This window comes from Oryctolagus cuniculus, chromosome 1 (assembly GCF_964237555.1).
Source record: "Oryctolagus cuniculus chromosome 1, mOryCun1.1, whole genome shotgun sequence".
Taxonomy (NCBI): domain Eukaryota; kingdom Metazoa; phylum Chordata; class Mammalia; order Lagomorpha; family Leporidae; genus Oryctolagus; species Oryctolagus cuniculus.
In genome coordinates this window covers 155,111,766-155,136,471 of record NC_091432.1, presented here as the reverse complement: position 1 = coordinate 155,136,471, position 24,706 = coordinate 155,111,766, and the positions used below count along the sequence as shown (strand labels likewise).

Here is a 24,706-nt window from a genome sequence, read left to right as displayed (position 1 = left end):
AGAGGGAGAAAGATCTTCTATCTGCTGGTTTACTCCCCAAATGGCCACAGCAGCCAGAGCTGGGCCAATCTGAAGCCAGGTTCCTGGAGCTTCTTCTGTATCTCCCACATGAGTGCTGGGACCCAAGCATATAGACCATCTTCCACTGCTTTCCCAGGTATGTTAACAGGGAGCTGGATTGGAAGTGGAGCAGCCAGGACTCAAGCTGGTGACTATATGAGATTATAAGGCAGCAGCTTTACCCGATACGCCACAGTGCTGGCCCCGCAAAACTTTTTAAAAAAGGTGTTTTCACCACCAATGTTATCAAAGTAATACATGCTAATAATAGAGAATTTAGAAAATTTTCTTTGCATATTTCATGCATAATTGTGTCTTATCCCATGTGAAATTTTGTGTCCTCTATTTTCTACTGAGTATGAAGATGTAAACATTTCAAAAAATCTGCAATTCATTCTCAATAAATCATGGTACATGTTATCTACTACTGATGAGAAAAGATGTGAATTAAAGTGCTGGCTTTATTCAGAGAGTTTGTAGGACATTGTGTGTAATGAGTTCACCCCTGAGAGCTGATTGTGGTCTCGACTGAGTTGCTGCTTCAATCTTTTAGCTCTTTAGCCATTTTAATGATTGAGTTATATATTCATTCTCTTCAAATTTGAAATGCTTATTCTCTCTGTACACGAAAAAATAGGATAATGATTTTTCTCAAAGTAAGCAGATAGCAGATGTTGATATTAAAGTATTTAAGGATTGAGGTCTCATTTGAAAGTGAACCAAGCTTCTAGTTATTTTTCATGATTTTAGGTTCTAGTTATTTTTCATGATTTTACTTCTAGGCATTTATCCTTTTATGAAGAAATAAATTCATCTTTAAGAATTTTATAAGAGGTTTTGTTATCTTGATATAAAAATGCCTTGCTTTCATTGGGGAAGAATGTAAGATGTGTATGGAGGCAATCTTTATTTTATGTGTAATTTTCTGAGTTTCATCATGGAATCAGCTTTCTCTTCATGTATTAAGTTGTCAATGATGTTTTATAATTTTTATGCTGATCTAAATATATGAAAACCACATTATCTGTAAGGATACTTTAGGGTTTGGAACATATGTAGTTCAAAGAATCCCTATATTCTAACTCCTGAAGATCACATGGAGTCAAACTTTTTTTCCTTTCTTTCAGCCAGATGAATTATACTTTGAGGAAGGTGATATTATCTACATTACTGACATGGTAAGCCCTGCTAACATTTTTCATACTATACATGTACTAAAGATATGCAGTGTAAGACTAATTTAGCCAAAGTATTGTAAATTATTTAAATGTATATGAACCTGAAAATACATATGCACAAATCTGTCCATTCTAGTACAATATACAGTAGCATAAGAGTGAAAATAACCTTTATGCCCATTAGTTGAAAATAGTTGAATAAGCTTTGGTATGTCCACAAGTAGAATATTATGCAGCTATGCAAAGGAATAAGAAATGTCTTTACATGCTATTAAGGTCTTCTTAATTTAAAATAAAAGATGGAAAGGTGAATCATAGAATGAAATTTAAAAGTTAGTTTTCTGTATGAGGATGAAGGGAAATAATAGGGCAAACTAAACATAGAAACCAGACTTTTGGAAAAATTTTTTTTTAAATTTGGTTTTGGATTCATGTATACTTTTATATAGTTATAAAATTAAACAGAAAAATTCAGTCCCCTCAGATTAAAAGCAGAATGAACCAAATGAACTTAAATGGACTGTGATAGTTGGCATAACCACACAGATAGGAACTGTTCCAACTGACTTTAAAACTCAGCTAAAGATTTGGCTAAACATCCTGGTAGAATATATATGAAGAACAAAAAGGACTACTAACAGTTTTTCGTCATGCTCTTGTTGGAGAAGTGTTGCTGTTACTAATTCTGAGATGGTTGCTTGTGTATTGTGGTTTAGAGCAAATGAGTCACTGGTGGTGAGGGTGATCACTGCTGTTTTCAACACTGGAGAAAAGATGTACAGATGTAAAACTGGTGATGTTAAGTAGATTTCAGTTCTCCTTTATTTGAATTGGAAGTATCGTGTCATACATTTTTAATTAATTAATTGATTTGGAGGGTAGAAAGATACAGGGAGATAGAAACCGTGGTGGGGAGTGGGGGTAGGGAAGTGGGGAGAAAGAGAGAGGTTGTTTTCTCCCCAAATGCCCACACAGCTGGGGCTTGACTAGGGCCAGAGCCAAGAATCTGGACCACAATCCTGCTCTTTCAGGCAGGAGACAGGAACAAGATTACTGAAGCCATCTCTGCTGCCTTCAAGGTCTGTACGGGGGAAACTGGAATCAGGAGCTGGAACTAGGAATCGAACCCAGGCACTCCAGTGTGGGACACAAGTGTCTGAGCTGCTGGGATGTACCCACTCCTCATGTCATATTTTGTCTGAAATAAAACAAAACAAAAATACTCTCTGCTGTGCTATTTGAAAGGGCCTAGAAAAAATGACCACCTCAGTTGTACTATTGTACTGTAGTATACTATTGTACTGTAATAGTGCATCAAAATACAGGGAAAATGGAAATAAAAATGTTTATTTTGGTGCAAAAAAGTTGAAATCCATGTGTAGTATTTTCATAATACACATTTTCCATGAACTTTATGAAGACTCCTCATATGGTATTTCCCATTAAAAGGTACAGGTTTTCTTTGAGCAGTAGCTGGTGCCAGGTGTCTAGGGCAATAAAGATACAAGAAAGCCCCAGAACATTGTTATCCAAAAGCAAGGATAAAGACTGCTTGGGCCACATTGCAAGGACTCAGGGAGTAATCTGAAGAGGGCCCTGGTCAGCGGTAGGACAAGTGCAGCATCAGGTAGAGTACCAGCCCCAGGTGTTGAAGCACAGTAAGTGTGCTCAAGTTTATGAGCTCCTAGTGTTCCTTCTAAGCAAACAGGTATCATTGGTCAGCAGGAGAGGATACTAGAGAACCAAGTTTTAATTCTGACATGGGTAAGGGAAAAAAAATCAGCATTCACTCTCCATGAACTTTATCTCTGGGTAACCTAGGAAGAAAGTTTCTCTTCAAAGACATATCCTAGTTCTTTAAATGAGAAAGGAATGATAGAATTAGAATGTCATCATCTTGCAGTCCCTATGAAATAATGGATCCACACTGTGCTCCCAATGGCTGTTAACAAAAAAGACCACCATACATTATGTTTTTCCTAGTGGAAGAAAGCAATACTACCTATGAAATAACCTTGCGAAAACATTTGAAGCTGAATGTAATTAAGCCCCTAGAACTAACTACCAATTTATGGGCAATGCAGGAAACAAAGGAGCATGTTTAATGATGATGACACAGGATGCAGCAGGCAAAATCCAGACTGTTTGAAACTCTACAGAACAAACCAAATGCTTATTTTTTGACAAATATGTTGCAAAAAACAAAAAAGAAAGGAGGGAGAATTTATAGGTTAGAAGAGACTTGAGAGCCAAGTCAATCAGTTGTGTTAATGGTCCTTATTTGGATCTCAATATATGGGACAATTTAGAAATTTAGAGTTTTAAAAAGATTTATTTATTTATTTGAAAGAGTTACAGAGAGAGAGAGAGGGAGTGACAGAGTGAGAGATCTTCCATCCTCTGGGTCACTACCAAAATGAGCGCAATAGCTAGGGCTAGGCCAGGCCTAAGTCAGGAGCTAGGAACTTTTTCCAGGTCTCCCACATGGGTGGCAGGGCCCAATCATTGGAGTCATCTTCTGTTTCTTTCCCAAGTGTATTGGCCTTGAGCTGGATTGGAAGTGGAGCAGCCTGGACAGGAACAGATGCCCATATGAGATGCTGGTAGCACAGGTGGCAGCTGTGTTTGCTGTGCCACAATGCCAGCTGTGGGAAATTTGAATGTTAAACTAGATATTTGTTGATATTAAGGAATTATTACTAAAGAGATTTTAAGCCATGATAATGGTATTATGATTATCTTTGAAAAAATTCTTATATTTCAGAGACACTAAAATTTTTACAGATGAAATAACATGATGTCTAGAATTTATTTCAAAATAATCCAGGAGGAGAGGGATATTATAGTGTGACTATATATAAAACGATATTAGCCATTGGTAAATGATTCATGCAGTTGAGAAATGGGTCATTATATTGTTCTTTCTACTTTTATATAGGCTTAAATATTTTTTTTTTTTTTGACAGGCAGAGTTAGTGAGAGAGAGAGAGAGAGAGAGAGAGAGAAAGGTCTTCCTTTTCCATTGGTTTACCCCCCAAGTGGCCGCTATGGCTGGTGCGTTGTGGCCAGTGTGCCGCGCCCATCCAAAGCCAGGAGCCAGGTGCTTCCTCCTGGTCTCCCATGCGGGTGCAGGGCCCAAGGACCTGGACCATCCTCCACTGCCTTCCTGGGCCACAGCAGAGAGCTGGACTGGAAGAGGAGCAACCAAGACAGAATCCGGCACCCTAACCAGGACTAGAACCCAGGGTGCTGGTGCCGCAGGCAGAGGATTAGCCTAGTGAGCCACGGCGCCGGCCTTAAATATTTTTGTAATTAAAATGTTACCACAAAATGAAAGTAAATAGAGATCTTTAGAAAAGCCCCCAAAATATCCTGAAGATAATAAAAGAAGTTCTAGACCAAAAAATAAAAAATCATAGAGCTAGACTAATGCGATATTTTCTGCCTTTTCTTTCATACATCTCTCATGTGTTTGGTTGTTGAGGCTCTGTGATAAAGTGTCTCTGTTTGTGTCAGGTGCCTATGTATTTGTAATTCAGTGTTAAGGGAAATGGATCACCATAGCTAAAGTATGAGAAAGCTTGTTGAGTGTGGGGAGGGAAGATGGTTGTTTATGGGACACATGTGCCCTATAAGCCAAATGATTTTAAGAGCAATTGCATGTAAACTGGATTTACCTCTTCTTTCACTAGAGTGATACCAATTGGTGGAAAGGCACCTGCAAAGGCAGGACTGGACTCATTCCAAGTAACTACGGTAAGTGTGGCCAGAGGGGCTTTATTTCAGCTTTGCTTCTTAACTTTCAACTATCTGATTCTGAGGCCTTTCAGCTTGCTGCTGTGGCTGAAGAATCAATAGCGTTACTGCCTATCCAGTACATTTTTCACCCAGTGAGCCTCTAATTAATAAAATGAGCATGAACACCAGATGTGCCTGAGCCTGACTCCTTGGCTAACGAGAATGCATTGTACTATTCTTGAAAGAACCCAAGATTTCCAAGGAAACACTGATGGTTTTACTTTGTGGGACTCTTAGAAGTTGTTTTTCTCCCATGTGGTTAACCTGAATCTCACAGATTGTCTCTTAGGCTAGCCCTTGCATTTGGGGGGCAGGGATGTTCCTTAGTATAGCAGTTTGGGACACTCAAGCGATGAGACATGGCTCCTGTCATGAAGCTGCTTCTAGCTGAAAGACAGACAAAACAGACAAAACACTCAGGTAGACATTAGTGAAGTAGGAGGGTGCATTTGGCCCACTGGTTAATTTTAACTGAAAATTGATCTCTGTAAAAGATAAGAATGGGACAGGAAGAGGGAGGAGGAAGAGAGGCGGGAATATGGTAGGAGGAAGGTAGCAGGGAAAGAAGCATCATGTTTCCAAATCCGTGTATATTAAATGCATGAAGTTGTATTCCTTAAACAAAATAATAATTAAAAAAAGACACTGCAAAAAAAAAAAAAAAAAAAAAAAAAAAAACCAGCTAAGAATCTTGCCTCTGGCATTGGAGTGCATGGGTTTGATTCTGGCTCCAGCTCCTGCTAATGCGGATCCTGGGAGATTTTTGTGGTCATTTGGGAAGTGAACCAGTTGATGGGAGTGAGCTCTCTTTATATATGTCTGTCTGCCTGCCTGCCTGCCTGCCTGTCTGTCTGTCTATCTATCTATCTATCTGCTGTAAGTCTTTCTTTTTTGCTTCAGAAAGAAAGAAAGATAGAAGTAAAGGCAAAGGAGCACAGATTGCTAACAAAATTCTTCAGTTTGATCTGTTTTTTTTTTCCATGTTGTAATAATTGAGCATCTTAGTTAACATAGCTGCTACTTCTAGGATTTGATATCCCCTTCTGTATAATGAAAGGGTTGTATCTAGATTTCCAAGATTCCTTTATAATTTAGTGCTTGATGAATCCTTAGATTGATAGAGCTGGCATCAATCACCAGTTAACAAGCACTGGAAGGAGACTCAGAAAACATCAAGGAAGATACTTCAAATCTCCTTGGGGATGTAGGAGGTGAGGGCTAACGCTGGGGGCCCTGCACAAGGGCCCTGCTTGCCTTGATCCTGGGGTGGTAATATTCTTTGCCAAGAGAGACTTTAAAATTTTATTTATTTAAATTTTTATTTAAAAAGGAGAAAGAGCGAGAGAGAGTATTTTCCATCAGCTGGCTTCTCCCTAAATGTCTGCAACAGCTGGGGCTGGGCCAAGCCCAAAAGTCTAAAACTCAATCCAGTTTTCCCATGTGTGTGACAAGGACCGAGCTAATTGAGCCATCACTGTTGCCTTTGAATCCATATTGGGAGCAGAGCCAATATGGAATTCAGATGTCCAAGCAATGTCTTTTTTTTTTTGACAGGCAGAGTTAGACAGAGAGAAAGGTCTTCCTTTTCCGTTGGTTCACCCCCCAAGTGGCCGCAACAGCCGGCACGCTATGCCAATCCAAAGCCAGGAGCCAGGTGCTTTCTCCTGGTCTCCCATGCGGGTGCAGGGCCCAAGGACCTGGGCCATCCTCCACTGCACTCCCGGGCCACAGCAGAGAGCTGGACTGGAAGAGGAGCAACCAGGACAGAATCTGACGCCCCAACCGGGACTAGAACCCAGGGTCCCGGCGCCACAGGTGGAGGATTAGCCTAGTGAGCCGTGGCGCCAGCCCAAGCAATGTCTTAATCACTGTACCAAGTGTCTGCTCCCTGCCACACCAATGACTTTAAACACCCATACACTTGCCTTCACCTTTGAAATCCCAGGTATACCCTTGTAATGCAACTCCATTTCCAGCCTTGGACATGGACACTGAAGGTGGAAAATGTTCCATTGCTGTTTTGGATTCCAGTAGTCAGGGAAGTGTTGTTAGAGCCCTTTCATGGCTGGAAGGTGGGCTGTGAAATCCTCCTTGACTGCTAATCTTCCTCTGGCACTCCACTCCTGCTGATTCTAGAACAACAGTGAACACACCTTCCTTAGCGCAGGTATGCAGATTGCCCTCTGAACGCAGGAAGCAAAATATTTCCTCCTCATTTCTTCCTGTATTGCTACACTCAGGGAAAGCAGTTACTTTTAGGCATCTTCAAAGTAGGGTGTTTTATAGCATGTAAAACTGACCATCGGGTGCTTTTTTTTTTTTTCATTTTTTGTTGACAATTTGTTTGCTAAATATTTGAGTAAACTGGTATGCAGGTCAGAGATGTGTATGTGTGTGTGTGTTTAATGTATTTCCAGCTAATTACTGTGTTTGCTTTTTTTATACTTCTAGTTAATTGCTGTGTTATTGCCTTGTTGCTTGGCTTGGTTTCAGTTAACACATAATTCAACTGCTTTTTAAAGCTGGAACCATCTGTTGAATTTTTGTAGGGTCCAAGGTCCTGCCCTCACGAAGCCTGAGGATGGTGGTGAGGGAGTGAATTCAGTGGTTAACTTGGATAGCGGTCTCAACATTAGGTTTTCACTTTTTGTTCCCAATCCAGTGGCCGAACAGGCAGAATCCATTGACAATCCATTGCATGAAGCTGCAAAAAGAGGTATGTGTGATTCTTTTTTGACTGAGGTATACAGTTCAGTAGAATGTACATATTTTAATTACACAGTTCTGTGAGTTTTGGCAAATGCACACACCCATGTAACCCACACCCAGATCAACATTTCAAACATTTCCATCATCCCAGAAAGTTCCTTCTTCCACCTTCCCAGTTAAATCTTGCCTTCCCCAGAGGCATCTTTGTTCACTTCTGAGTACCCTACCTGCCCTGTACTCAGTAGTGGCAATGGGCAAGTTGAAACACACAGTCTGTGGTTTCCAAAATCAGGATGTGTGGACCAGAATATTTATGATGTGGTGTGATAAGTACCACCATGGAAAGGCATTTCAGTTAAATGGGCCATAGAGGCTGGAGTAACTGTTGGGCAGGAGGGTGGAGGCTTCCTGGGGGTTCAGCATCTAGGAGAGTGTTGGTTGTGGTTGGCAAGGGATTGTCAGGGAAGGGCATGAACAACAGAGATGGGTCAGGGGAGTGCCATGGCTGAACTATGAGGGGCCTTGTTTGGGCTTCATCTTGTAGATCAAAGGACCTCAACTAGGAGTGATTCTTTACACACCCTTGGAGATATTTGCCAATGGGAGGATACATTTGATTACCGTGATTTGAAGGGTGCTTCTGGCATCTTCTGGGTAGAGTACAGGGATGTTGATCAGCATGCTACTGCGCAAGGACAGTCCCCACAACAAAGAATTCTCTTTTGTTTGTATTTCCTAACCCCTAATGCCAGGAGGGCCAATGTTGAGCAACGCTTCTGTTCATTCTTTGAGTATTTTGGATATTTATGAAATCTGAATGTGCTAAAGGAAATTATTGGTTGAAGATTATGGATAAGTAAAGCTACCAAACTTGCATTTTTTAATTTTTTTGTAAATTAGATACTTAAGGCATTAGCCTGATGATTTTAAATTGTCACACTTTAGAATGTAAGAACACCAATTTTCAGTAGGTTATTTAGTGTTTCTTTTCTTGGAAGAACTGAAAGTGCATTTTAAACGTGAATGTGAATAGTACCTGCTTGTCCTTAGGTTTGACTATTTTTTCCATAAGTTCTACAGTTTCACAAAGGAAAAAATGCATAGCTATGTATTTTTACAGAATAGAAATGCCCTAAGTAGACCCATTTAAGAAGCTCTTCTCATTAACATACCATTAAAGATTGATGTTAATGCTTTCCATTAATAAAAACTAAAAGTCCAAACCTACCATAATAAATGCTTTAGTGGGCAGATCTTAATTTAAGACTCACGGATTAATCCAGTACAAATAGAAGTTTATGCAGGATGAAATTGATTTAAAAGTGAAACAAAATATGAAAACTTTTTTCTTGTGTTTTTATGAGTGTGAAATTCTTCCAGGCAATTTGAGCTGGCTGAGAGAGTGTTTGGACAACCGAGTGGGTGTCAATGGCTTGGACAAAGCTGGAAGCACTGCCTTATACTGGGCCTGTCACGGCGGGCACAAAGGTATCACGTTTTGTTTGTTAGAAATTTCTATGCTGCTGAACATGCGTTTCACCTAAGGGAACCAGGTTGACAAAAATGAAAAAATCAGGTCGCCAGTACTTTTTGAGTCCTGTAAGACGTCAGCCAAAAGCTTCATTCCTGGAAGCCGTGCATATCCCTGGGTGGAATGTGGTCAGTCAGCCCGCTGCAGACCTCTCACTTGAAATGCTGGAAACTTCCCTTCCTCTTTCAGGCCTAGAACAGTTTAGAAAGATTGCCAGAAAACAACAGTAACATAAAAACAAAGCCTGTATCTAATCTTGCAAAAAAAAAAAAAAAGAAAAAAAAAAAAAGGGCAGAACTGATCCTTCTTTGCTTTTCCCAAGGTACCCTTTTCTGACTTGCATGTCTACTTTAATCCCTTCTGTTTGAGAAGAAACAGTATTTGCATGGATTAGTGAATCAGTGGATATTTTGTTATAATCAATGATAATGACAAATTAAATTTCTTTTTTTTCCAAAGGATTTATTTATGTATTTGAAAGATACACAGAGAGTTACAGAACTACAGAGAGAGAGAATTTCCATCTATTGATTCACTCCCCAAATGACCACAACAGCCAGGACTGCCTCAGCCGAAGCCAGGAGACTGAAACTGGGTCTCCCACGTGGGTGGCAGGGGCCCAACTACTTGGGTCATCTTCTGCTGCCTTCCAGGGGCATTAGTCAGGAGCTGGTTCCAAAGTGGAGCAGACAGGGTCCAGTGTTGTGGCACAGCGGGTAAAACTGCTGCCTGCAACTCCAGCCTTTCATATGGGCTCTGGTTCATGTCCTGGCTGCTCTACTTCCATCCAGCTCCCTGCTAATATCCTGAGGAAAAGGAGTGGAAGATGGCTCAGGTGTTTGGGCCTCTGCCATCCACATGGGAGACCCGGATGAAGCTGCTGGCTTCAGCTTGACCCAGCTCTGGCCAAGTGGCCAATTGGGGGGTGAACTGGTAGATGGAAGATCTCTCTCTCTGTCTCTGTCTCTCTTTCTCTCTGTAACTCTGACTTTCAAAGTAAGTAATTAAATCTTAAAAAAAAAAAAAAAAACAACCACAGATCAAAAGTGGAACAGGTAGGATTCAAACTGGTGTTCCTATGGGTTGCTAGTGTTGCAGGCGTTGACTTAACCTGTTGTGTCATAACCGTGGCCCTAACACATTGAATTTTGAATTTCTAGATGTATTTTACCTTGGAAAAAAAAGCTACCAATCGCTCATTTTCTTTTTACTTTTTCCTGCAACACAAAAAATAAACCCAGCAGTGAGAAACAAAGAGCTGAACAAATTCTAGAAATTCAAATAGCATAGTCAGGGGAAATTTTTTGTTATCTTTGAACAGAAGCCTATTTTATTTTAGCTAGTAAACATGTTAGTTCTGTGTGGTAAGTTAGCTCATAGTGATGTAAAAATATTTCCATATTATAGATGTTATGTGAAATGCAAAAGGCAAAACTGTTTGAAAACAGAGTATTTCCCCAAATGATTTTACTTTTATAGACTCTTAGGTGCTTTTGTACATAAATTTAAAAATAATTTGTTCTAAGAATTTCCTTACAGACTTTTATAGGATCCTCTTTAAAAACTGTTATGCCTCATTTTTTCAGGCTTTCTACTTTTCATTTCTTAAATAATGTGTCTTCTATTTGAATTTCAGATATCGTGGAAGTGCTGTTTACTCAGCCGAATATTGAACTGAACCAACAGGTGAGATGGCTTATGTGGAAACCAATTTGAACAGCTGCCTTGTTCTCTTTGGTCTCTTGCAGCTTGCAGACATATAGAATATCTTAGTCAAAATACTACAAGTGTATACATTGAAAATTTTTATCGTGCTAAGATCGAAACTGCACAATGCCCCAAATGCCTACCCTGCTCCTCCTTGTATATCACATTTGGCTTTTGCTTCTTTCTTCTTGAGCTTACTGAGCACAAGGATACTGAGGAACACGCTGCCGGAGCTGCTGTGCCCTGTGTAGTCTCCAAATGTACTTTGGCTTCCCACTTGCTTGGTGAAGGTTTAAGTTTGTCAATAGGTACAGCTCTCATCTCTTAACACCCCAGTTCTCCACTTCTCTTCTGATTCTCCCGTGTATTTTTTCTCCTCTTTTTTTTTTTTTTAGAAAGTTTTTATTTAATAAATATAAATTTCATAGGTACAGCTTTTGGAATATAGCGCTTCGTCCCCCCATACCCGACCTCCCACTCCTATTCCCGTCCCACCTCCTACTCCTTCTCCCATCCCATTCTTCATTAAGATTCATTTTTAATTATCTTTATATACAGAAGATCAACTCTATACTAAGTAAAGATTTCAACAGTTTATACTCACACAAACACACAAAGTATGAAGTATTGTTTGAAGACTAGTTTTACCATTAATTCTCATAGTACAACTCATTAAGGACAGAGATCCTACATGGGGAGTAAGTGCAGTTACTCCTGTTGGTGATTTAACAATTGACACTCTTATTTTGACGTCAGTGATCATCTTGTCATGAGCTGCCAAGGCTATGGAAGCCTTTTGAGTCTACAAACTCCGACATTATTTAGACAGGGCCATAATCAAAGTGGGAGTTCTCTCCTCCCTTCAGAGAAAGGTACCTCCTTTTTTGATGGTGCTTCCACTGGGATCTTGCTCACAGAGATCCTTCATGTAGGCCATTTTTTGCCACAGTGTCTTGGCTTTCCATGCCTGAAATGCTCTCATCTCCCATGTATTTTAAAATTTTTGGTTCTATTGCTATATAATGTTGACATTACTATGGCTGTCTAAATAGTGTTCCCTGTATAACCTTACTTCTTTTTTTTTATTTTTATTTTTTTGACAGGCAGAGTTAGACAGTGAGAGAAAGAGAGACAGAAAGAAAGGTCTTCCTTTTTCTGTTGGTTCACCCCCCAAGTGGCCGCTACAGCTGGTGCATTGTGGCTGGCGCACTGCACCTATCCGAAGCCAGGAGCCAGGTGCTTCCTCCTGGTCTCCCATGCGGGTGCAGGGCCTAAGGACCTGGCCCATCCTCCTGGGCCACAGCAGAGAGCTGGAATGGAAGAGGAGCAACCGGGACAGAAACCGGCACCCCAACCAGGACTAGAACCCGGGGTGCTGGCGCCACAGGCGGAGGATTAGCCTAGTGAGCTGCGGCACCGGCGCCTTATTTCTTTTTTTTTTTTTTTTTTTTTTTTTTTTTTTTTTTTTTTGACAGGCAGAGTGGACAGTGAGAGAGAGAGAGAGAGAGAGAAAGGTCTTCCTTTGCCGTTGGTTCACCCTCCAATGGCCGCCGCTGCAGCCGGCGCACCGCGCTGATCCTGGCAGGAGCCAGGAGCCAGGTGCTTTTCCTGGTCTCCCATGGGGTGCAGGGCCCAAGCACCTGGGCCATCCTCCACTGCACTCCCTGGCCATAGCAGAGAGCTGGCCTGGAAGAGGGGCAACCGGGACAGAATCCGGCGCCCCAACCGGGACTAGAACCCGGTGTGCCGGCGCCGCAAGGTGGAGGATTAGCCTATTGAGCCACGGCGCCGGCTCCCCTTATTTCTTATTTATTAATTTTTAAGCGTTTTTTTTAATGGCACCTAGACATCTGTACTACATCATGTTCTATAGATATACTTGTTCAAAATGTCTAAGAGACTCAGTGAGTTTCTGTTTTCTTCCTTGGACTCACCCTCCCACAGTCCTCCATCCCCATTCTCCAATCTGAGTAACTTATTCCATTGCCCTTTGCTGTCTTCCTGGGTGTCTCCCAGCCCTCTCTGCTGTGTTCTGTCTTTATTTGTCTGGTCCCTAAGTCTCCCTTGTGTTGGAGAACATCTTCAGGTAGATGGATTATTGGGCTGATCAGAATTCTAGACTGAAAACAATTTCAGACCATTGAAGGCATGGCTCTGTGATGTTCTAGTTTCCAGGGTTGCTTTGGAGGGGTTTGATGCCATTCTGTTCCCACTCTTTTATGTGTGACCTGCTTCTTTGTCATTTTATCCATGGTGTTCTAACATTTACAGTGAAGTGCATTAGTGTACATTTCTCCCCATTAATTATGATGAACTCTTAGAAAAAATATCTTATTTCTTTTACAGTTTTTAATGTGAACATTTTCTTTATTGTTTTGATTCTGTAAGTTCCATTAGTAGGATGTTGAACTCTAGGGTTAAGCCTGTAGTTTTCTTGGTGTTTATCAGATATTTTTCTCACCTTTGCCTCTGTGTTTTAGTTTGGTTTTAATTCCCCAGAGCTCTGTGTTGGTTTTCTAATGCTATATAGCCAACGACCACATGTTTAGCAATAGATTGTTCCAAAAAGTCAGGATTATGGGCAGGATGCAGCTAACTTCTCTGAGCAGGGTCTCGTGGGTAGAAATCAAAGTGTTGGTGGGAACTGGGTTCTGGAGCTCCAGGTCCTCCTCTAAGCTCACTCAGGTTGTCGGAAGAATTGAGTTTATTGTACCACTAGTACTGAGGCCATCAGCTTTTCGAGGCTCACAATGTGGCTGTTTGCTTTCTTCCTCAAGGCCAGTGGGAGCTGGTCTCTGTATTATGCCATCTATTTCAGTTTTTTAAAAAAGATTTATTTTTTATTTGAAAGGTGGTGTTACAGATAGGCAGGGTAGGAGAGAAAGGAAGAGAGAGAGAAGGAGGTCTTCCATCCGCTGTTTCACTCCCCAGTTGGCCACAATGGCTGGAGCTGAGCTGATCCAAAGCCAGGAGCCAGGAGCTTCTTCCCAGTCTCCTACGTGGGTACAGGAGCCCAAGGACTTGGGTCATCTTCTGCTACCTTCCCAGGCCATAGCAGGGAGCTGGATTGGAAGTGAAACAGCTGGGCTTCGAAACAGTGCCCACATGAGATGCTGGCACTCTAGGGGGCCACAACACTGAGGCCCCTATTTTAGTTTTTTAAGGGACTACCTCACTGGGTCTGGCCCACCTAAGACAGTCTCTCTTTTTGATAAACTCAGCATCCACTGACTAGAAATCTAATGTGTAGTTTCACCCACACTCAAGGAGAAGGACTCATGAGTATACTTCAAAAGTTCATGGAAAAATGAATTAAAAATATGAGTTTATTTTTGTATAAGAGAAATTTTGATACTCTTGCATAATTTTCTCACAATATGTATTTTTCATGTTATAAATTTTTGTTTGCACCAAAATAAGCTCATACTTTTTTTAAAAAGATAAAGGTTTACTTATTTATCTGAAGCTAGGATCCAGGAGCTTCTTCTGGATCTCCCACACGGGTGCAGGGGCACAAGGATTTTGGTGATCTTCTACTGCTTTCCCAGGCCATAGCAGAGCGCTGGATTGGAAATAGAACAGTTGGAACTCGAACCAGTGCCCACATCGGATGCCAGCACTGCAGGTGACAGATTTACCTGCTATGCCCCAGCTCTGGCCCCAGCTCATACTTTTAATTCCAATTTTCCACAAAATTTCTGGAGTACTCTCATATTCATGGAGTCTGTACTGGGGTAGGGCAAGGCTTTAGGGGGCCTTAGTAGAATTCCATAAGCTCTTATTTTACTGTGTCACTTTATTAAAAAAATTGGACAGCTTACTGTTTTTTAAAGCATTTATTTTTATTTTATTTGCAAGAGAGACAGAAACAGAGACTTTCCATCTACTGGTTCACTCCTGAAATCCCCACAACATCTGGGGCTGGATCAGGCTGAAGCCAGGAGCCTGGAATTGTAGAGTCTGGTTTTCCACATGGATAGCAGGGGCCAAGTACCTGATCTATCATCTGCTATCTCCCAGGGGGTACATTACCAGGAAGTTATAATCTGAAACAAAGACAGGACTCAAACCTAGGCATTCAGCATGGGCTGTGGGCATCCTAACTGCTGCCCCAAATGTCCACCTCTGACTGTTAGTTTTAAATACCTCTTTATTTGTTGCATGATGCAGTATCATCTCATATCCCTGTGATGTCTTAGTTGAATAGTTCCCACTTATCCCTGATTTTGCTTTCTGTGGTTTTAGTTACCCATAGTCAACAAGAAGGGGGAGTAAATTGCGATAAGGTATTTTGAGAGGGAGACCGTATCTATAACTTGAATTGTAGCATATTGCTATCCTTGTTCTATTTTCTTCTTGTTGCTTATGTCTTACCAGGTTTAATTTGTAAGTTAAACTTTAGTACAGACCTGTATGTAGAAGAAAAAGCATCATATATATAGAGTTCAATACTACCTGTGCTTCCCAGCATCTACCAGGGGTCTTGGAAGGTATCCCCTTCAGATAAGGGGCAACATCAGGTAGCTTTTCCCTCTGAGATTAGTTGTTTTGGTATCTTTACCCTTTCTGTACATATTGAAACTTTCCTCTTTGTCCATCACTGCATTTGGGAGTAGTGTGTGTTTGTGAGGCTTGCCGGCTGGTGGACTTCTCTGACAGGGTGGAGTCATGCGGTTGTGGCTGTTTTGCTGGGCAGTGCTCAAGTACAGTACACACCGTCTCCTCCCCCATTGGGAGGATGGACTGCTTGGTCAGAAAAGTACCCTGCAGTCTCCTGCTCAGGAGTGTACACTTGACTGCCAACACGGGGCAGTGGTCAGGTGAAGGTAGAGAGCTGAGAGAGGTGTCTTACTGTTCAGTCTGTAGGTCTTTCATCTAGCCCCCCTCTCCAGTCTCCCCAGCTTTTAGTTTCTGTCCTGATTGCCACCTTCTCTTGAATCTGTGTCCATGAGCTTGTAACCTCTCTGGCTAATTTCTTGACAGGGTAATTCTGTCATCTTGACTGGGGAACAGTCAAGCAAGGGGAACAGATGGGGGCTTGAAAGTCCTAATTACTTACAAGATCATTCGGTCTCTATTTTCATTCCCTATTGCTATTCCTGCCTCAGCATCTCCAGGAATCTCCAGGCCCTAATCCACACTAGGTGTCTGCTGGAACAAATCTTGCTTGCTCCTTGTTTCTCCCAATGCAGCAGTAGCAGTTCAGCTCTTGCTCTGCCCCATCAGTTTCTACTCCTCCATCCCGTTCTCTCTCTCCAAAATGAGTCATCTTTCCAGCCTCCATTCCTTTCTTCGTTGAAATTTCATGTGGCTCCTTAAATTTGTTTTCACTTTAGGTTTAATTAGATTGAATATAAATTACTATGTGCTTCCAATCCACCCTCTCTCTGTTTTAAAAATGTTATTTTTCTTCTCTGTCACCATAGAACAAGTTGGGAGACACAGCTTTGCATGCTGCTGCCTGGAAGGGTTATGCAGATATTGTCCAGTTGCTTCTGGCAAAAGGTAAAGTTTATGCTGACTTTATCTGGTCTTTGCTTACGCTGAAAAATGTGCTGCATCAAAGGGCACTTTATTTTATTTATTTTAGTTTTTCTTAAGATTTATTTATTTATTTGAAAGGGTGGGTGAGAGAGAGAGAGGTTTTCCATCCTCTGGTTCACTCCCCAAATGGCCACAACTGCAGGACTGGACAAGGCTGAAGCCATGAGCCTGGAGCTCCACCAGGGTCTCCCACACAGGAGGCAGGGACCATCCTCTACTACCTTCCATTCATGTTAACAGGGAGCTGGATCAAGCGCAGAAGCTGGAACTTGAAATGGTGCTTTGACATTCAATTGCAGGTGGCAGCTTAGCTCACTGCACCACAACACTGGCCCCACTACTTATTTTAAAGCTGGAATTTTAAAACTCTACTCTGTATTGCAGAGTTGTTATGAAATTATTGAGGTTGATTTCTGTTAGTTTTTCATATAAATTACAATTTCTTTAAAATTGCATGGGTTACTTTTAGTAGGGACTTACTGTATAGTTCTGTGGAATTATGGGGTCTTGGAAGGAAGGAATTGTGTGCTGTGTGTGTGCATGCATGAGGGAGAACATGTCTGAGAAGGCTGTATGGGTGAAGTTGGCACCTGTTGACACAGCAGAGTCTTGCTAGATAAGAAAGAATGCCATGGCTGCAGTATCTGACTTTGAGCCAAGCGAGTGCCAGAAGTGTGGAAAATGAGAGGATATACTGATCTCCAGTTTTTATGCAGTTCAGAGAGAGCAGTGAAGTTAGGGAATGATTGTCCATTCATTCATGGGTTCCAGATCTATTGAAGTCTTACAGAGGGTCAGGTCCATCACCCCATACCACACCTTGGTCCAAAGGGATATGATGTGGCATGACTGAGTTCCCAAACCACAAGTCACTGGATCGGCCTCATTAGGGAATCCTTGGAGCAACGTTATGGAATATATGAGAGAATTTCTTTTTAATTTTTATTTATTTATGTTTTCATTTTATTTGAAAAGCAGAGAGACAGAGAGAGAAACAGAAATCTTCTATCTGCTGATTCACTCCCCAAATGCCTGTAGCACTTGGAGCTGGCCAGGCCAAAGCCAGGATACCAAAACTCCATCTGGGTCTCCCACGTGGGTGGCAGGGACCCAAGTACTTGCCATCACTTGCTACCTCCCAGGGCACACGTTATTGGAAGCTGGATTGGAGCTGAAGGAGATAGATCTCAAAGCAGGCACACCAATACAGGATGCGACATCCCATTAATCTCTGTGCCAAGTGCCCGCCCTAGGAAATACTTTTTTTATTTTATGTATGTTGATGATGTAAACTCCAGGTCTAAAAGGCCAGATGCCATGAGGACCGCCTTGGTGCTCCCTGATGGTTATACCATGGCCTGAGCTTCCCAGTATGGCAGCCTGTAGCCACATGTGCCACTGAGCCCTTGAGCTGAGATGTGCTGTGCTAAAGACGTGGGAGAACAAGTAAAGCATCATGACAGTTTTTACATTGATTTCATGTTGAAATAATAACATTTCTGATATATTGGGTTAAATACAAATATTACGAAAGCTGATTTCACTTTTTGCAAATGTGACTATTAGAAAATTGAAAGTGATATGGAGGCTCGCGTATGTTTCTGTTAGCACTCGCAGAGGAACGCAGGAACAGTTGTGTTTCTTCTCTAGCATCCCCATCTTTGAGTATTTCCTGTCCTGATAGGAATCCTGTGTTTGAGTTCTCATGTGTAATTTAAACTAGCACATGGTTAGTCATAGAACTGTTAACCTCCAAGTGCTTTCAGCCCACAGTACACTGAGAAAATGTGGCTTTCCACAGAATGCTACCTTTGACCAGATCTGGATCCACTTAGGAGAAAGAGATTTTTGACATGAGGTCATCATATTCCTAATTCAGCATGCTATTTTTTCTTTATTAAGTATTTTTGTGCAGTTTTGTTTTGGGACAGGTATTTTTTGCTTATCAAAGAGGGAGGGGAAGCAAATGGTACTCTCCTGCACCATGCCATAAAGCATAAAATTGGTAGAGCCTTCTTGGAAAGCAACCTAGCAATAGCTGGCTAAATTTAAAATATACTTAGCTTTACATTTTAGCACCACTTCTAGGAAACTCTTTCAGAAACACAGGGAAATAAATATGCTGGTCAAGAATGTTTATTATAGTATTTGGAATGATGAAAATTAGAAACAGTGTCAGTACTCCTTAATAAAATGGTGTTTAAATAAATTGTGAAGCACTCATAAAATGTTCAAATAGATTGAGTTATATTTGTGCTGCTAAGGAAGGAGTACCATTGTATGCTGTTAAGTTAAAAAATACAAAATTAGAGCCCAGGACAAATAGTATAGATGTCTGTGAATGCCTTGACATACATTAGGGCGATAAGAACTCATGCCCACTTGTCACCAGTAGCCACCACTCTAGGAAGGGGGTTAAAGTGGTAGCAGGCAGGTGTGTGAAGGAGCAGGTTAAATCGCTGCTTGGGTCACCCGCATCCCACGTGAAGTACTGGTTTGAGTCTGATCCAGTTCCCTGCTAATGTGCTGGGAGGCAATGGATGATGGCTTAAGTACTTGAGTTCCTGCTACCCATGTGGGAGACCTGCATGGACTTTCTGGCTTCAGCCTGGTCCAACTCCAGCTTTTGTGGCCATTTGGGGAGTGAAGGAACAAGTGATGGAAGATTTCCCTGTCTCACTCTGTGTCACTCTGCCTTTCCAATGAATGAATTAAAAAAAAAAGAAGAAGAATGAGAAGATGAATGGTCCTCACTGGAGAGGGTAGAAGATGGGGATGAAATGGGACTTTGTTGGGGATACTTCTGTATTTTAAAATCTTTAACAATGCAAATGTATTCATGAATTCTGATGTAATTTTTAACACAATAACATGCTAATTTGCATGAGAGTATATTTACAAATGGGAAATATGTACCCCATCAAGCTCAAAGTGGATATGGAATGTACACTCCAGACCCTCATGTTGAGCCACCTGTACCCAGTGGGCTCTAAGAGCTGGTTTAGGATTTACCAAGGGGACAGTAAACTCCTCACTGAAGGGCTCCCATATAGTCTTATAGGGACTTGAGGGAGAAGAGGCTGTATTTTAATGGAGCGAGATGAACACAGGGGCAGCAACACACCCTCAGCGGAGACATTGTTTTGAGAGTTTACTTCTGAGTCAGAATTGTTCTCTAGCTAGTTTTGCCAAAAGTGACTAGTTTCTGTGAAGAGGATTGGCTGCCACTATACTATCTTTGAAATCACCTGATTTACTTTTCTTTTGTTCTGAAGGAGCTAGAACAGATTTAAGGAACAATGAGAAGAAGCTGGCCTTGGACATGGCGACCAATGCTGCCTGTGCATCTCTCCTGAAAAAGAAACAGGGAGCAGGTATTTGTTTTAAATCCCCCTTTTCTTCTCATGCCCTCACGATTTAGGTGGGTCAACTTACTGTTGATTTGATTATATATGTTTGGTTATATATGATTATATACCTTTGATCTAATTAGAACCAGTATAGAGCACCCTCAAGAAAACAGAAGTTTGAAGAGAGGTATAGGCTATTGTTGTTTTTAATTTTTTTTAAGACATGAATTTGAAAGGCAGAGCAACACAGAGAAAAGAGGCAGAGAGATAGGAAAAGAAGTCTTCCATCCTCTGGTTGACTTCCCAAAGGCTGCAATGGCTGGGCTGAGCTAGGCCAAAACCAGGAGCCAAGAACTTCAGTCAGGACTCCTATGTGAGTGCAGGAACCCCAAGTACCTAGACCATCATCTGTTGCTTCTCAGGCTTATTAGCAAGAAGATGGATCAGAAGCAGAGCAGCTGGGACTCTAACTAGTAATAGGTATGAGATGCGACATCCCAAGTAGCAGCTTAATTGCTGCACCGCAGTGCCCACCCATTTTTACTGTTTTTAAATTTTTTGTTGTTGTTCCTTATTTTCAAGTTTTAGTCATCTTGCTTTTCATGACAGTCCTTTTCAGAGTACCATGGTCTCCATGCCTTCATTTCAGATACATGTTTATGAGTGCTTATGAATAAATTTTTTAAAATTAGGTCTATAGCTCTGTTCTTACATTTTGTTTTTAATTTAAATGAGAATATCAGTAAGCTATAATCAGTTTTATAGACTTTGTTAAATATTTTTTAAGTTATCCATTGTATTCTGATTTTTTTAAAAAACAGTATAGATGTATATTCTTAAATCAAAACTATGTATTGATGTGGGAAAATAAGTGAAAAAATGAAAAAAAGCTTGTGTGGTGGTTTTGAAAGGAAGGTGTTAGAACATATCACGTCATTCATGACTACTGGCTGTTTATCTGACCTCAGTTTGTGGCCTGTTGAACCCACTGCTCTCAAGATTAATTCTCACAAATGCTGAGAGGATGTGCTTTGAGACTTTTCCTTCCAACTGCTGCCTTTTTCCCCCTTTCCATTCGCTGTCAGCCTCCTGGCTCATGCCAAGCCCAGAGATGTAGAAAAGTGAAAGGTAGAAGGTTTGGGTGGAGAGATGTTAAATTCCTTTATTTTTACTTTTCCAGTGTGTTTCTACTATGTTTGAATACTTTAATACCACTTTGAAGCCTAAACAAAAATTTTTTCAAATCAACAAAAACATTTTTTCCCACCATTTTCTAGAAAGAATTGAGCATAGTAGAAGACTCACCTCCTCAACTCCTTGGCACTGTTCCTTATTCCAAAAAAATTTTTAGTGCTGCTTCAGAATATAAACTTCAGACTGATTCATGTAGGAGAATCATCAAAATAGCCTTTGAGCAAGCGAATTCCTATGACAGACGTGAAGGACATTTGTTTCCCTCTTAACTGGAGGAACTTTCAGTTTTCAACCTGTGTTATAGCATATAGACTACTTTTCTTTTTTTACTAATTTAACTGAGTTCCCACTAATGTGTGAATGCTTAGAACACTAACTTCTTTCAGGTATCCTTTGTTTTATGAGAAGAGGCAATGCTATGCCCACTCCATTTTTCCATTCGTCGTAGCAGCCACAAAATAAAGGCAGGGCCTTGGTCTCCTGCTTTAGTTAATCAGTAGTGGTAAACAGTCCCCTCTCTTCATGGTCTCCGAAGGGAGTTTTCCTTATCTAGGATAACATCCCCATCAAAATCCTCCTCACAAATCTATTTTCCCTTATTCCAGATATGTCTGTGTCCCAGATTATGATTCTGATTTTTAATCTCAGCTCAGATATAGTAAAAACCATTCATTAGTTTGGAGTTGCTTGTTTAAGCCATGAAAACTCACTGGCAGAACAAGTCTTTCTTGAAAATAGCTTCTCATTGCTGGGGGCTGGTTCAGTTAAGGAGCTGAGGAAGTATTTATCCGCTGAGCTTGTATGTCCTGGCTGCGCTGGGACTGAGAACCAGCGTGTAGGAGAGACGCATTTGCTTGAGCTGTGTGTCCCACTCCTTGGTCATCTCTGTTTTTGTCAGTTGGTTTAGATCTAAAGGTCTGATCTGATTTAGAGTCCCCTTATCCAGCTGTTTGTCAGTCTGCTGTCATGTATTTTTCCTTGGGAGGGAGGGAAGAATACATCGTATAGAATATCATATTCTTCCATCAGAGGCACATGATATCTGGTTGTCACTCTTCCTGTTACGTTAGCAGCTGCTTGTGATCATTCTCTAAATCTTTTTCTTCACTAATGGTTGCAAAATGGTGATACTCTATGTCCGTCCTTTTTTTAAAAAAAAAAAATTATTTATTTGAAAGAGTTACAGAGAGAGGGAAAAAGGGGGAGGGGGAAGATCTTCTATCCGCTAGTTCAGTCCCCAGATGACTGCAAGCCAGGAGATTCCTCTGCCTCACATGTTGTTAGCAAGAACCCCAAGGACTTGGGCCATTTTCTGCTGCTTTTCCCAGGCCATTAGCAGGGAGCTGGATCAGAAGTGGAGCAACTGGGATTTGAACCTGCACCCATAGGGGATGCCGGTATCGCAGGTGGCAGCTTTACCTGTTATGCCAGAGCTCTGGCCCCAGTCACTCCTTCCTCAGTCCTTAGCCAGGACTTACTATAAAGAAATATCTGCCCTTATCAAATCTCTGTTTACTCAGAGGTATGGTTTGTGGAACAGGGCAAAGTAAATACTTGTTTTGTGCTTATTATTTAAAGAATTTTCCTAATAATTAACTACTTATCATTATCTGAATGGACCCAAATGAATTCCGTTTGATGTGTAGTGAAATATTAGATGTGCTTAATCCATTATAATGGGCGACCTTATGGATAACCTGTCTTTGGCTAGTGGAGTCCTTTGCACTTTGGACACTGAACCGTTTTCCCATGATGCTGTCTTTGATGCGATCCTTGCCTTTTGGTGTGTTAAAGGTTCTAGTTCCTTCTCTTACAGTTCCCACCTCAGACTTGGATTAGTCAGCTGTCCAGTTAGCTTTGGGGAAAAGGATTTTAGAGACCATGACCTTGGTGTTAGTGATGTAACATACTGAGCTCTGGCAATGTGTCTGCTTGCATGCCAGTTTTCCTCCTACAATTACATGTAGGGTGATCTTCCTCCAAGAACCTGACCAGACAGTTGAATAGGTCAGGTGTCTTCTTTTGAGCCCTGCTCCGGGTTGATTTAAAACTTTCTGTTGTAAAAGGGTTTTGTTGTTGTTATGTTGGTTTGGTTTGTTTTTGTTCGTTTCAGTCTTTTGCTTCTGAGCATACTTTATTTTCAGTTTTTTCTAAAATGGAACTAAAGCTTCTATGTTTTCATTCTTTCGGTTTTCTGCCTCATTCGTTCGTTCTTTCTACGCAGTGACCTTGCCTTCAGCCAAGGGCTCAGGCTGTGGAGCAACTAAAGCCACGTGCACGCTTGTCCCTAGGGGGAAGAGGTTGGCAGCACGTGTTCAGAGAAGAGTGGCTGCTGCTGTGTTCCGTGTTGGTCCTGGTGCCTGTGGCTGATGGGTTTCTCTTGGGAACAGGTGACCCTCTCTTAGCGCCACATGACTTGCTCTTCTGCCTAATGAGCTTGCAGGCGATTGTAGTTGTCAGGCTCTGTGACAGCAGCAACTTCACACCCTGAGCAAGCAACCGCAGGAACAGGTCTTCAGAGAGTGTATAACCGCTGGGTTACAGTTTGTTGAATTGTTAAGAGCTTTGAAAGTGAACAAAAATATCTGAGCAATTTATAATTTTTCTGGTTTGTTTTCCTTCCCCGTTCGTTTCAGATGCGGTTCGGACATTAAGCAATGCTGAGGACTATCTTGATGATGAAGACTCTGATTAATTCCATTCTGGAGCTTGAGATCTAAAATTTCTGTTGCCTTTGCCATTCCAAAAACCTTGTCTTTGCCAGAAGAGTGTTGGAAACTTTTTTTTTTTTTTATAAAAGAATATATGAATGTGGCAGTGTTGCACCATGTTTGAGTAGAACATGTAAATGAATAGTTCTCATCTTTGGTTTGCCAATAAGTGACTAGTTACCGTGCTGTATAAAATACATTTATGTTCACCAGAGTAGAACAAGAAAAGATTATTTCTATTTATCAAGCTAAACGAAGTTTAAGAATCAAGATTTGTGTTTTTTTGTTTTTGTTTTTGTTTTTAGTTAAAGTTCTTTACCTCAAGGATTGAGATATTTTTGAATGGGTTTTTCGGGGAGGGGTGCTTATTATAATAATAAACCAGAATACTTAACAGAAATTTGTCAGCTATTCTGACAAAAATAAACATTTTAAGAGACTTTATTCCTTTTGTCTGTCTTTGTGGTATCCATCACTGCTGATAAATAAAGCTTTTTATATTTAAGTAAGAACTGATTTTATTATTTTATTTATTTTTATTTATATTAAGTTATTGCATCACAGTAGCCGTGTTTCTGTTCAGCTTCCTGTATCTCCTTGATCTGATTAAAGTCACGATTTTTATCATTGAAAAGGTACATGTCTATATAATTTTAATAATAAAGACTTCTTGTTTTATCTGTAAGGTGACACTTAGAGTAAAGAAACCCAGTTTGCTTAAGGTTTGAGAGGTTAGAAAAATTGATTTCCTTATGAGTGATGCCATAGTTCTCCACATGGAGTAGTCAGGAGCCGTGGCACTTTTTTGCATTCAGTTTTTCTGCTTTGATGACATTTCTTTTCTCAAAGCACGGGTCTGGCTCGCAGTGGTTCAGTTTTTCGCTAGAACGTCAGCATGGCGTGGAGCCTTCTGTTACCGAGGTG

At 41.0% G+C, this 24,706-nt stretch overlaps 1 protein-coding gene across 2 annotated transcripts in view; it reads left to right on the top strand.

The window, feature by feature from the left end:
- Positions 1 to 24,291, top strand: part of OSTF1 (osteoclast stimulating factor 1) — a 61,801-nt gene extending 37,510 nt beyond the window's left edge. For both annotated transcript variants that reach the window (XM_051846611.2, XM_017341887.3), the window contains exons 3-10: positions 1,188 to 1,238; positions 4,931 to 4,994; positions 7,699 to 7,752; positions 9,126 to 9,233; positions 10,913 to 10,962; positions 16,410 to 16,488; positions 19,803 to 19,901; positions 23,708 to 24,291. In XM_051846611.2, coding sequence (XP_051702571.1) covers positions 1,188 to 1,238; positions 4,931 to 4,994; positions 7,699 to 7,752; positions 9,126 to 9,233; positions 10,913 to 10,962; positions 16,410 to 16,488; positions 19,803 to 19,901; positions 23,708 to 23,766 — 564 coding nt within the window. In that variant the 3' untranslated portion in view covers positions 23,767 to 24,291. The remainder of the gene's footprint in view (positions 1 to 1,187; positions 1,239 to 4,930; positions 4,995 to 7,698; positions 7,753 to 9,125; positions 9,234 to 10,912; positions 10,963 to 16,409; positions 16,489 to 19,802; positions 19,902 to 23,707) is intronic.
- The last annotated feature ends 415 nt before the right edge of the window (positions 24,292 to 24,706 follow it).